The 13,123-nt window shown below is 33.0% G+C and overlaps 1 protein-coding gene across 1 annotated transcript in view; it reads left to right on the top strand.

The window, feature by feature from the left end:
* The window catches only part of ABCC9 (ATP binding cassette subfamily C member 9), a 149,620-nt gene that overhangs the window by 15,556 nt on the left and 120,941 nt on the right, over nt 1-13,123 (top strand). The window contains exons 5-7 of the mRNA XM_024257212.2: nt 709-830; nt 10,212-10,378; nt 11,415-11,657. Of these exons, the coding sequence (XP_024112980.1) occupies nt 709-830; nt 10,212-10,378; nt 11,415-11,657 (532 nt within the window). The remainder of the gene's footprint in view (nt 1-708; nt 831-10,211; nt 10,379-11,414; nt 11,658-13,123) is intronic.

Here is a 13,123-nt window from a genome sequence, read left to right as displayed (position 1 = left end):
TGAACACATAGGCCCCTCTGCCTGGAACTGTCTTCCTCTCTTCTTCCTCTGAGTGGCCATTCCTGATTCTTAAAGTGTCAGTTTGGAAGTCACTTCCTTCTCAAAGCTTTCTCTGTCCCAGACGTGCACTCTATATTCTCAACACTGTCCCTTCAGCTGTGTTGTAATTTCCTACTTGCTATTGGTATCCTCAATATACTAGACTTTTTGACTACAGATGTTATGTCTTGTTTTCTTCATTGTTTCATCCAAGTAGCTGGACCAGCAATCACAGATGCATTGAATGAATTAATGAGAATGGAGAAATCACTGAAGACTATCAAGTTGGGAGTGCTGTCAAAGGAACAAACACACTTTTCACACACATTGGAGTTCAGATTGAGTTAACTGTTTTCACTTGCTTTAGTTGTTAAATTATTTCAGCAGCTCTGCCCTACAGTATAGGAGTAGTTATACATTTGTTTCTTTGTAAGCATTTTAAGGTATAGTTTGGTTGTTTACTTGGCCCCTCATGTTAAGATAAATCGCTTCCGCAGAACGATGTCTTTCAACATATTCTTCCCTTATGTATTATCTTGGAAACTACTATTGCATTCTGTATTTTAAACATCTTATTGCTAAGATAGAGTTCTTATGAAAAAATTTGAAAAAAAATGAGAAATTGTCTGGAAGCATCAGCTTTAGGCGTTGACATACTGCTCTTTCTAGGCGGCGGGAATCAAGGCACCTCCACCTCTTTATGCCGGCCGTCATGGGATTTGTTGCCACTACAACATCGATAGTGTATTATCATAATATCGAAACATCAAATTTTCCTAAATTACTTTTAGGTAAGTATGATCACTTTTGTTGTTTCTCCCTAAAGAGCTATTTGTTTTTTCCCCTAAAGCGTTATTTTTCTTTTTCCTCGGGGTAAATACTATCAGAGTGTGTGGGGAGTAGAAAGTATGGGAAAACCACAGTGATTAATTCTCCTGTAGCTGCCCAGTAAATGTGGGGTTGAAGATAAGCTGAGTTGCTCTAGGCTGTGAAAATTCCTTACCCCCAGGTCATCTCTTCTGCAATAAATGTTCTCTGTGGTGTGTCTGTATGTAGGGGGGTGGGGGGTGGGGGGAAGAAAGTGGAGGGAATGTGCTGGCCTTCTGGCTTGCAGAAGTTGTATTTTAAGAATCAGAGCTCTTGTGAGGAGCTGCGGCACCATGCTGCCCTGCGAACAAGTCATCTCCTCTAGTTCCAGGTGTTTCTGCCTCTGGCTTGGAGTCCAAGGACATTTTCCCAAGGTTTAAGCCTTTCACTGATGCTGTGGCAATGCCACATTTTACTAGAATTACTATGTAGCAGAGTATGTTTCTAGCATAATGAAAAGTATGCTGTCCTGAGGAGCAGTTGCCTTTACATCACAGCTTTTCACACCTGCATTGTGACTAAAATTGTTTTATTAGCCTCTCTTGCCTCCTTGTTCTGTGGAAATCAGAGGCTATCTAAAATATTCCTAATTTTATTTTTGCCTTGGGTCAAAATTATATAACGCATCTATATTAGTTATGTTCAATACTCTGACCCGTCACCGTATTCCTTGGAGTATACTTTCTTTCTTAAAGAGATAAAGGTATGGAACAAAGATCACAGATGGGCTATGAACCTCCTGAAATTGTAGTTCAAATTATGTGTTTGTGTGAATGATGCTCACTGTTTCTGATTTTATTTGATTGTTGTATAATGAAAATGATGTTGACTAATGATATAGAAATTAGGAGAAGAAATATTGAAAACACACACACAGTATTTTATTCATTTGTCCAGAGGACAAGAAAATTGAAAATGGATGCATGAAAGATACTGATTATTTAATTATATGTTGTGTCACATTATATGATTGTTAAAGGCAATCTAATAAAAAAGGTAGAGAGGGTTAAATATTAATTTAAAAGGCTGTCACATTTTGAATTATCTTAATAGAAAGGTCTTTTGTACAAAATGGGAGACAGACATTATTGCAGAAAATGCCAAAAAAAAGAAAGAAATTTCCAACAAGTAGCTGCAAAAAAAATGTGAAATTGAGAATTTAATAAGCTAAATATATATTTTTGAAAAGTTGATGGTAAAAAGAAAGGTTATAACTAGAAAGGAATTTAGATATTAATAATGTTTTGATGGAAATGCAATCAGAAGAGGCCTATTATTGTTATTTAGGTGCAAGACAGCACAATTTGATCATATTGCTGGAAGGACATGGAGATAAAATATAATATTTCTTGTCATTTTAACAGAGAAAAATTTGGACCTAGGAAAGTTACTCATTTTAAGACCACAAAACTAGGAATTTTGCCTCAACATTTCATTATGAAAATCACCAAATGTACAGAAAGTTGAAAGAATCATGTGAATTCCCACTTACCCAACATCTGAATTATTTAAATTACATTTTTTCTGTTTGTTTTATCACATATCTACATCTTTTCATCCTTCTATTCATACCTCTCTCCATCTTAGTTTTGATGCATTTTAAGGTAAGTTGTAGACATTAGTATACTTTACCTCTGAACGCTTCATGCACATTTTTGTGAGACAAAATTTATATACATGAAACACAGCGATCTTAATTTGCTAAATGCATGTACCTGTATAACGCTATCATGATATAACTATCATCCATGCAAATTTTCTTATACTCAATTTCACCTTTACAGAGACAATATCTGTTCTGATTTTTACCCCCACCATGGATTAGGTTTGCCTGTTCTAGAACTTCATGTATATTGAATGACACAATATAGACTTTTAAGTAAGGCTTCTTTTTCTAAGCATGATTTTTTGATGCTCATCCGTAATGTAGCATAGATCAATATTTTCTTATCATTGTTGCATTTCATTGTATAACTATATCATAGTTTTTTCAATCCCTTGTTAATAGACATCTGTACTATTTCCAGGTTTTAGCCATCATGAGAATAAAAGCTGCTATCAACATTCTTAACAAGTATTTTGTGGCTATATGCATTTATTTCTCTTAGGTAAATACCTAAGAGTGAAATCTCTGGGTCATACGATAAGTGGGTAAATGTTCATATTTTAAGAAACTGACATCTTTTCCCAAAATGGTTGTATCATTTTTTATACTCACTAACAAGGTGTAAGAGTTCCAGTTCCACATGTTCATCATTTGGTGATCTTGGTCTAATTTAGTCATGCTAGTGGGTGTGTACTGGTAATACATTGTGGTTTTAATTTGCATTTATCTGATTGCTAATTATGTTGAACACTCTTTGATGAGTTTATTGGCCATTTTTTATCTTTGGGATGTGGCTATTCATATCTTTTTCCCAAGTTTCATTGGGTTGCACTTTTATTATTGCGTTGTAGGAATATTTTGCACATATTAGATATTAGTATGTCATCAGTTACATGTTTTGAGAATGTTTTCTGTCTAGTCGGTGGCATACATATTCATTTATTTAATAGGGTCTTTTAATGAGCAGAAGATTTTTAATTTTGATGTAGTACAATTTATCATTTCTTCTAGTCCTTAGTTACTGCTTTCTGTGTCTTAAGACATCTTTGTCTTCCCTCTAAATATGTTTTCCTCTTATTCTCCTGTTTGCTTTTAGATGCTTTATGGTTTCCATTTTTATTTTTAGGACTATGATTCATTTTAAATTAATTGTGTATATGGCGTAAGATAGGTGTCAAAGTTCTTTTTTTTTTTTTTTCCAAGTGGATATCAATGTGTTCCAGCACCATTTGTGGGATAGACTTTCTGTTTCTCACGAGATTGCACTGGCACTTCTGTAAAAAAAAATTAAATCAAATGACTGTTTAAATGTAATCTATTTTGGCTCTATTTTCTGTTTCTTGATGTATTCATAGATTTTTATGCGATTAACATTTCTCTTGCTTTGGAGTTCTTGAAGTCATAAATTATAAGTCACACAACATTTTCTTTCTTTTTCTCCGAAGTTTGCTTTGGCTATTCTAGTTCTTTTGGGTTTCTATATACGGTTTAGAATAGAATCAGGTTTACAATTTCTCAAAAAAAAAAAAAAAAAGCTTGGTGGGACCATTATGGGGATTGCATTGAATTTATAAAACAATTCAGGAGATAATTGACATCTTCACACTATTGGGTTTCACAATCCATTCTTCATTTATTTAGGTCTTTTGTTTCCCTTTGCAATGTTTTGTAGTTTTCAGTGTAGTGGTCTTTCATGTCTTGTTAACTTTATTTCAAGTATTTTTCTTTGTTTTCCTTCTTTTATTGTATGTGAAATTTATTTCATATTTCATTTTTCAATTGTTTCTTCCATTATGTGAAATGCAATTAGGTATTGATGCAAAAATTCTCAACAAAATACTAGCAAATCAAATTCAACAACACATTAAAAAGATCATTCATCATGATCAAGTGGGATTTATCCCTAGAATGCAAGCATGGTTCAACATTTGCAAATCAATTAATATTATGTGTCATATTAACAAAATGAAGGACGAAAAACCATACGGTCATTTCAATTGATGATGAAAAAGCATTTGATAAAACTCAACATCCCTTTATGAAAAAAAATGCTAAAAAAGTTGGGTATAGAAGGAATATACTTCAACATAATAATAGCCACATATGACAGACCCATAGCTAGACTCATATTGAATGCAAAAAAATTGAAAGCCTTTCCTCTTACATCAAAAACACAACAAGAATGCCCACTTTCACCACTGTTATTAAACATAGTACTGGAAGTCCTACCTAGAGCAATCAGATAATATGAAATAAAGAACATCTAAATTGGAAATGAAGAAGTCAAATTGTCCTTGTTTGCAGATGATATAATCTTAAATTTTGAAAAACCTGAAGATTGCACCAAAAAACTATTAGAACTAATAAATACATTCAGTAAAGTTATAGGATACAAAATCAACATACAAAAATCAGTAGCATTTTTATACGCCAACACTGAACAATCTGAAAAAGAAATCAAGAAAGTAATCCCATTTACAATAGCTACAAATAAAATAAAATACCTAGGAATTAACCAAAGAAGTGAAAGATCTCTGTAACAAAAACTATCAAACATTGGTGCATGAAATTGAAGAAGATACAAATAAATGGAAAGATATTCCATATTCATGGACTGGAAAAATAAGCATTGTTAAAATGCCGTTACTACTCAAAGCAATCTAGAGATTTAATGCAATCCCTATCAAAATACCAATGACATTTTTTGCAGAAATAGAAAAAACAATTCTAAAATTTATAGGCAGCCACAAAAGACCTAGAATAGTCAAAGCTATCCTAAGCAAATAGGACAAAACCAGAGGAATCACATTACCTGATTTCATACTACAAAGCTGTAGTAATCAAAATGGCATGGTACTGGTATAAAAACAGACACATAGATAAGTGGAACAGAATATAAAATCCAGAGATAAATCCATACATCTATAGTGAAGTTATCTTTTAAAAAGGGCCAAGAACATACACTGAGGAAAGGACAGTCACTTCAATAAATGGTTCTGGGAAAACTGGATATCCATATGCAGAAGAACAAAACTAGACCCTTGTCTCTCACCATGTACAAAAACACAATCAAAATGGATTAAAGACTTAAAGCTAAAATCTCAAACTGTGAAACTACTACAAGAAAATATTGAGAAACTCTCTAGGACATTGGACTGGGCAAAAATTTCTTGAGCAATACCCCTCAAGCACAGGCAACCAGAGCAATAATGAACAAATGGGATCACATCAAGTTAAAAGGCTTCTGCACAGCAAAGGAAAAAGTCAACAAAGTGAAGACACAATCTACAGAATGGGAGAAAATATTTGCAAACTGCCTGTCTGACAAGGGATTAATGAGCAGAATATATAAGGAGCTCAAATAACTCTATAGGAAAAAAATAACTAATAATCCAATAAAAAAGGGGCAAAAGATCTGAATAGACATTTGTCAAAAGAAGACATACGAATGGTAAACAGGTGTATGAAAAGGTGCTCAATATCACTGACCATCGGAGAAATGCATATCAAAACTACAATGAGATATCATCTCACTCCAGTTAAAATGGCTTGTATACAAAAGTCAGGCAATAAGCAATGCTGGAAAGAATGAGGAGAAAAGGAAACACTTGTACACTATTGGTGGAAATGTAAATTAGTACAACCACTTTGAAGAACAGTTTGTAGGTTCCTTAAAAAACAAAAAGTTGAGCTACCATACAATTCAGCAACCCCACTCCTAGGTCTATACCCAAAAGAAAGGAAATCAGTATATCGAACAGATATCTGCACTCCCATGTTTATTGCAACACTGTTCACAATAGCTAAGATTTTGAAGCAACCTAACTGTCCATAAACAGATGAATGTATAAAGAAACTGTGATACATATACCACAATGGAGTCCTATTTAGCCATAAAATAAGAATAAGATCTTGTCATCTGCAACCACATGGATGGAACTTGAGGTCATTTTTTAAGTGAAATAAGACAGGCACAGAAAGACAGACATCTCATATTCTCACTTATTTGTGGGAGCAAAAAAATCAAAACAATTGAACTCATGGAGACAGAGAGTAGAAAGATGGATAACAGAGGCTGGGAAGGGTAGTGGGGTGCTGGGAGAGGCAAATGGGGATGTTTAATGGGTACAAAAATTAGGAAAAATGAATAAGACCTAGTATTTGATAGCACAACAGGGTGACTACAGTCAATAATAATTTAATTGTACATTTAAAAAAGAACTAAAAGAGTACAGTTGGATTATTTTTAACAGAAAGGATAAATGCTTGAGGTGATCAATGCCATATTTACTCTGATGTGATTATTACTCATTGCATACCTGTATCAAATCATTTCATGTAACCCATAAATATATACCTACAAATAAAAAATAAAATAAAATAAAATGATTTTGTATATTGACTTTGTATCTTGCAGCCTTAGAAATTCACTTATTACTTTTAGTTATTGCTTTTTAGGTTTCCTAAGATTTTCTGTATAAGCAAACATGCCATCTGCAAATAGAGACACTTATTTTCTTTCAACCTTCTTTATGCCTTCTTTTTTCTTTTTTTTTTTCTTGTCTTATTGCTGTAGCTAAGGATGTCCAGTAAAATGCCAAATAGACATAAGACTGAAATCCTGTCTGGTTCCTGATTTTAGGGGAAAATTGTCAGTCTTTCATAATTAATTGTAATGTTAGTTATAGGTTTTTCATAGCAGACCTTTATTTGCCTAGTAAGTTTTCTTTTCTTTAAAGCTTACTCAGGGTGTTATTAAAGTCTTGAATGGGTGTTTAATTTTATTAAAGTTTTTTTCCTGTATCCATTAGGAAAATTGTATTTCTGTTAGTATGCTAAATTGCATTGATCTGTTTTTCAAATAAAGTAACAATGCATTTCTGAGAAGAACCACACATAGTCATAATACATTATGCATGCTTGATATCACTAGATTTTATTTGTTAAGGCTTTTTACATCTATGTAATGAAGGATATTCATCTGTTATTTTCTTGTAATTCCTTTCTTCAGGCTTATACAGGCTGCATTAAACTGGCTTCATAAATGAGTTGGAAAGTGTTTTCTCTCTATTTTTCTGAAAGACTTTGTATAAGGTTAATTTTATCTCTTTTTTAAATGTTGAATAGAAATCACTAGTGAAGTCATCTGGACCTGGAATTTGGGCTAAGGGAGGATTTAAAATTATAAATTTATTTCTGTATCAGACAGAGTGTTATGTCTAATACTTTTTTATATCTAGTAAAATTTTAGGTCTAAATTTTATTAAATTTAGTAAATATATTGTCTAATTTCCTTAGTGACTATATAGACTTTTCAGAGTATCTACTTCTTTTTATGTTAGTTTTGATAAGGTACTTTTTAAGTAATTTTCCATTTCATGTAAATTTTTGGATATATTGTCATCATATTATTCATGATATTTCCTGATTCTCCTTTTAAAGTATGTAGGGTATGTAGAGATAGTGCCTCTTTCATTCCTAGTATTGGTTTTTGTGTTCTTCTTTTCTTGAACTGTCTAGCTAGGGACTTATCAATTTTATTAGTCTTCTCAAAGGATGGCATTGCTGAGTTTGTTCATTTTATCAATTGTTCCTTTTTCTATTGTATTGCTTTCTACTCATCTATATTGTTTTCATCTTTTTTTTGGTCCTTTTTTATTCTTTCCTGAGCTTTAAAGGTAGCTATGCAGTTTTGAACCTTATATTATAAAATAAATATCTAAAGCTGTAAATTTTCCTCTGAGTCTTATTTTAGTTGTACTTCTTGAATTTTAAATATGTAGTATTTTTATTATAGTTAATGTATTTTAATATTATCTGACTTGTTTAGTGATTTCTTCTTTAACATGTGGATTATTAGTAATGTGTTGTTTAATTTCCAAATATTTTGAAGCTTTTAGATATCTTACTGCATGAAAAGATCAAAGGTTACTTCCTCATCTCTCTGTCTGATGTTCCTGCCCTTTATGACTCTCTTGCCTTGAGTGCGAGTAGGACCTGTGCCTGGGTTCTAGCCAATAGAGTGTGGCATGGAGGAAGGTCTCAAATCAGTAGAGTCTTTATTGAGCCAGCAGACCCAGTCAATACCTAGAACCTGGTGAGAACCTGGAGCAGAGAACCCAGCCTCATGAGAACCTGGAATAGAGAACCCAGTTGACCCTGGCTCAAAGTCCTGAATCCTAGAAACCGTGAGATAATAAATTGTGTGCAGTTTTAAGCTGCTTAGTTTGTTATAGTTTGTTAAGTAGCAATAGAAAATCAATAGTCTGACTGTTCTTGATTTTTTAAATTTAATTTTATTGTGGTCAGAAAACATACTCTATATGATTTCTGTTATTTCAAATTCATTTCTCTTTGTTTTCTGGCTAAACATACAATCTATACCAGTACCATATTCAGTTAATATGAAGGTACAATCAGAAGATGTTAGAAGTATTTTTAGAGTACCAAATCTCAAATAGTTTTATAAATATCAAATAGTATGAGGTATTTGATAGTGTTCTAATACATCTTCTAAATCTTAATTGGTCATATGTCTATTTTTTAATGTATCTTTCTAAAAACTGGACCCTTTTATTATTATTAAAAGCCTTTTTTATTTCTGATAATAATTGTCTTGAAGTCGGCTTTGTTTGATATTAATATAGCCACTCCAAGTTTCTTATGCGTAATTGTTTTCATTGTATATCTTTCCCATCTACTTACTTTTAAGCTACTCTAATACTTAAGGTGAATCTCTTTAGACAGCATATAATTTGGTCTGTTTTTTTTTAATGAATCCATTCTGACTCTACATTTAAGCTAAAACAAGATACACATTGAGTTCATATGCCAATGTTCAGTATTTTTCACTAATGAAGTGATCACTCAACTTTTCTGGTTCTGATAAATGTTGTCCAAGCTGGATTGTCTTATGTGTGTCTTAGATTTCTTCTTTCTTAGACAATATTCATTTGTACTTACATTTATTCAAAGTTCAAAGTAGATTGTATTCTTGCCAAAATATTTCTAGGAAAGTCTCTGCTTCTATCTCATATTGGCTGCAAAATGCTGGTTGTAGTTTTGTGGCAGTGTAATCCTCGCCTTTCTGGTCCTAGTACTTGATGTTTCAGTTCGCTCTATAAGATCATTGTTCTTTGTGCTATGTGAATGGGCGTGGTGTTTTAAACCATTTGACTAAGGAAAGTCACTTACTACTTGAATAAGAATCTGTAAGGCAGAAACTCAATTACATAGATACATGAATTCCATGATAATTCCAGGGTAATACCATGAGACATATCCTTGGGTTTGCAACACACCTATGAAGTAGGTCATACAGAAACCAACGAGTGAATTATTCATATAATTAAATCTCTTTGAAAACAAGACCAGAAGATAAAGCTACTTTTTAAAATTTATAGACTTACACGTACATTTTGAAGAGTCTAGTTTATCCTATTATATATCTCTTTACATCTTCCCATCTATCATGTATGGTCAGGATGGAAGCACTCAACATTTTCAAGTTATTACTCCTTCAACTCAAAACTCCAGAAGTACACTAAATCATATATGTTGTTTTCTTACCAAGTAAAACCATGTGGAAATATAGTACATAAAAATGCCTTTGTTATTAAAAAGCATGATAATTACATTCAAATGCTAGTGATGTTTAAGAAAAGATTGCATCTTTCTCTTTTTGTCTTTTTCTTTTCAGCCCTATTCCTGTATTGGGTAATGGCCTTTATTACAAAAACAATAAAATTGGTTAAGTACTGTCAGTCTGGCTTGGACATATCAAACCTGCGTTTCTGCATCACAGGCATGATGGTCATCTTGAATGGGCTCTTGATGGCTGTGGAGATCAATGTCATTCGAGTCAGGGTAGGTAGCTAATGGCTTTTGTTTAGTTAGTTGGATTCAAGACCCCAATATGAAAGATTACAGTTAGCTAGAAATCATTAGTATTTACATGGATGAACACATGTATTTGATTTATATATATAAATATAAAGTTGAACTAATCACTAAATTCAGGCCATTAATGTTTCAGAAATTTCATTGTGACCCTAGAAACTATTTATTCATTCACAAATATTGATTGATCAAATGCCTGCTATGTGTCAGATATTATGCTCAGTTTATATTACAGAAGAAATTGTTTTTAGGAGAAAGTTCAATCATCCATGATTGGTCTCAAAGCACACCTGGGTTAAGCAAAATACTGCATTCTCAGAAATTTAAAACTGAAAAGAAAATAATCTAATTCAGTTTGCTCATTTCACTGATGAAGAAACATGAAGAGATAGCTTTGGCTATTACTTGGACCATATCCAAAGTAATATGGTCAAGACACATACCTGGTTTGTAATTGCAAATCAATCGTACTTTCCAGCACTTAATACTGTCAGTTATATTGTGTGAGATACTAGAGTTAGATTTTCCAGTATTCATTTTTTATCAGAGAACTTTGAACTTGATCTGTGAGTAGAAAGATATATGCTACAATGAATGTGGAGAGTAGTCAGTTAACATCAGGAAACCATAGATCAAGAAACTCAATAATGGTGTTGATAATACCTTTTAAAATCTAAACAATGTAAAAACCTTCATTTGGTTGACCCTGTCATAGGATATCATGAAACACTGACTCTTAGTAAAAACTATCTTTTAAAAGGTTAAGTAATCTTTTAGAATTGACCCCAAGAGGATTGCATGCAAAATTCTGGCATTAACTAGTTAATCTAGTCACAACAGAAGGAAATATCTCAAAGAATATTTCAGAAAGGGATGGAAGGAGGCATTAAAATATAAATTTTGGTCACCTGAAATGAAAATGTAGAAAACGTTGAAATTTTATTTTTAATATGTGGAAAATAATTGGACTAATTGTTATACTGTGGAATTTTTCTTGCCACAGAGATATGTATTTTTCATGAATCCTCAGAAAGTAAAGCCTCCTGAAGACCTCCAGGATCTGGGAGTGAGATTTCTTCAACCATTTGTGAATTTGCTGTCAAAAGCAACATACTGGTGGATGAACACACTTATTATATCTGCTCATAAAAAGCCTATTGATCTGAAGGCAATTGGAAAATTGCCAATAGCAATGAGAGCAGTAACAAATTATGTTTGCCTGAAAGATGCATATGAAGAACAAAAGGTAATTTAGCATCTGTCTTCCATGTGCTTAATTACAGAGAATGGTCCTGTTGGCATGAACCCGGGAGGCAGAGCTTGCAGTGAGCTGGGATTGGGCCACTGCACTCCAGCCTGGGCAACAGAGTGAGACTCTGTCTCAAAAAAAAAAAAAAATATGTGTGTATATATATATATATATATATATATATATATATATATATACACATACATACACAAACATATACACACACATATATATACACATATATACATATATACACATATACACATGTATATATATACACACATACACATGTATATATATACACATGTATATATATACACACATACACATGTATATATATACACACACACATATATATACACATGTGTATATATATACACACATATATATAAAAACACAAAGCTTAGGCCAGGCATGGTGGCTCATGCCTGTAATCCCAGCACTTTGGGAGGCCGAGGCGGGTGGATCACCTGAGGTCAGGAGTTCGAGACCAGCCTGACCAACATGGAGAAACCCTGTCTCTACTAAAAATACAAAAATTAGCAGGGCATGGTGGCGCATGCCTGTAATCCCAGCTACTCGGGAGGCTGAGGCAGGAGAATTGCTTGAACCCGGGAGGCGAAGGTTGTGGTGAGCTGAGATCGCACCATTGCACTCCAGCCTGGGCAACAAGAGTGAAACTCTGTCTCAAAAAAAAAAAAAAAAAAAAAGACACAAAGCTTAAATCGTATCTATGGTTAAGGAAGAGCAGATTTCCTTCATCTGTCTTCCTCTGTACTTTTGAATCATGTTAATTGGGCCTGGAAGACTGGAAGAGCCAATGAAGTATACTTATATTAGTTGCTCCATTAATACATGACGAAGGATAGAGTGAGTACTGTCTTTTCTCTGGGACATGTCACCAAGTGGAAAGTAAGAATTAAGTTCAATGATCATGTATAACTAATCCATTACCATATAATATTAATAACTCATGAAATTTTTGTTATTGTCTATTCACAAGCATAATACGTTTGTTATATAAAGAGGTAAAATAGATACAAACTAATAATCACTTTTGAGAAATTAAAAGCCTTACATTAATTACTGACTAAAATTTAGCTTCTATAATAGAGTTCAAAAGGAGAGACTAAATTAAATAAAAGGGCATTGTCTGCCTCTTCCATGTATCATCCTATATGGCTGCCAAAATTGGCTTCCTCTGGCACTTTTCCTAAGTATTCATTATTGTTTTAAAAAATTTAAAGGTGAGAGTCTTTGGATATTTTCATTTTGTCTTTTATCATTCTAAATAGTCATGCATGCTACCCACAGTGGTAGATGTGTTTTCTATTGCCATCATCTACAAATATCATTGCCATTTAAAATAGGATTCTCAACAACACTGGAAGGAAATAGAGTATGGTAAAACAGCTAATGAGTTTTTGGCTGTTCTAAATCAAGATCAACAAAGCATTTATGGT

Source organism: Pongo abelii, chromosome 10 (assembly GCF_028885655.2).
Source record: "Pongo abelii isolate AG06213 chromosome 10, NHGRI_mPonAbe1-v2.0_pri, whole genome shotgun sequence".
In the NCBI taxonomy this organism is placed as follows: Eukaryota; Metazoa; Chordata; class Mammalia; order Primates; family Hominidae; genus Pongo; species Pongo abelii.
The sequence above is the reverse complement of the archived record's forward strand: the minus strand, read 5'-3'. Positions and strand labels throughout refer to the sequence as shown.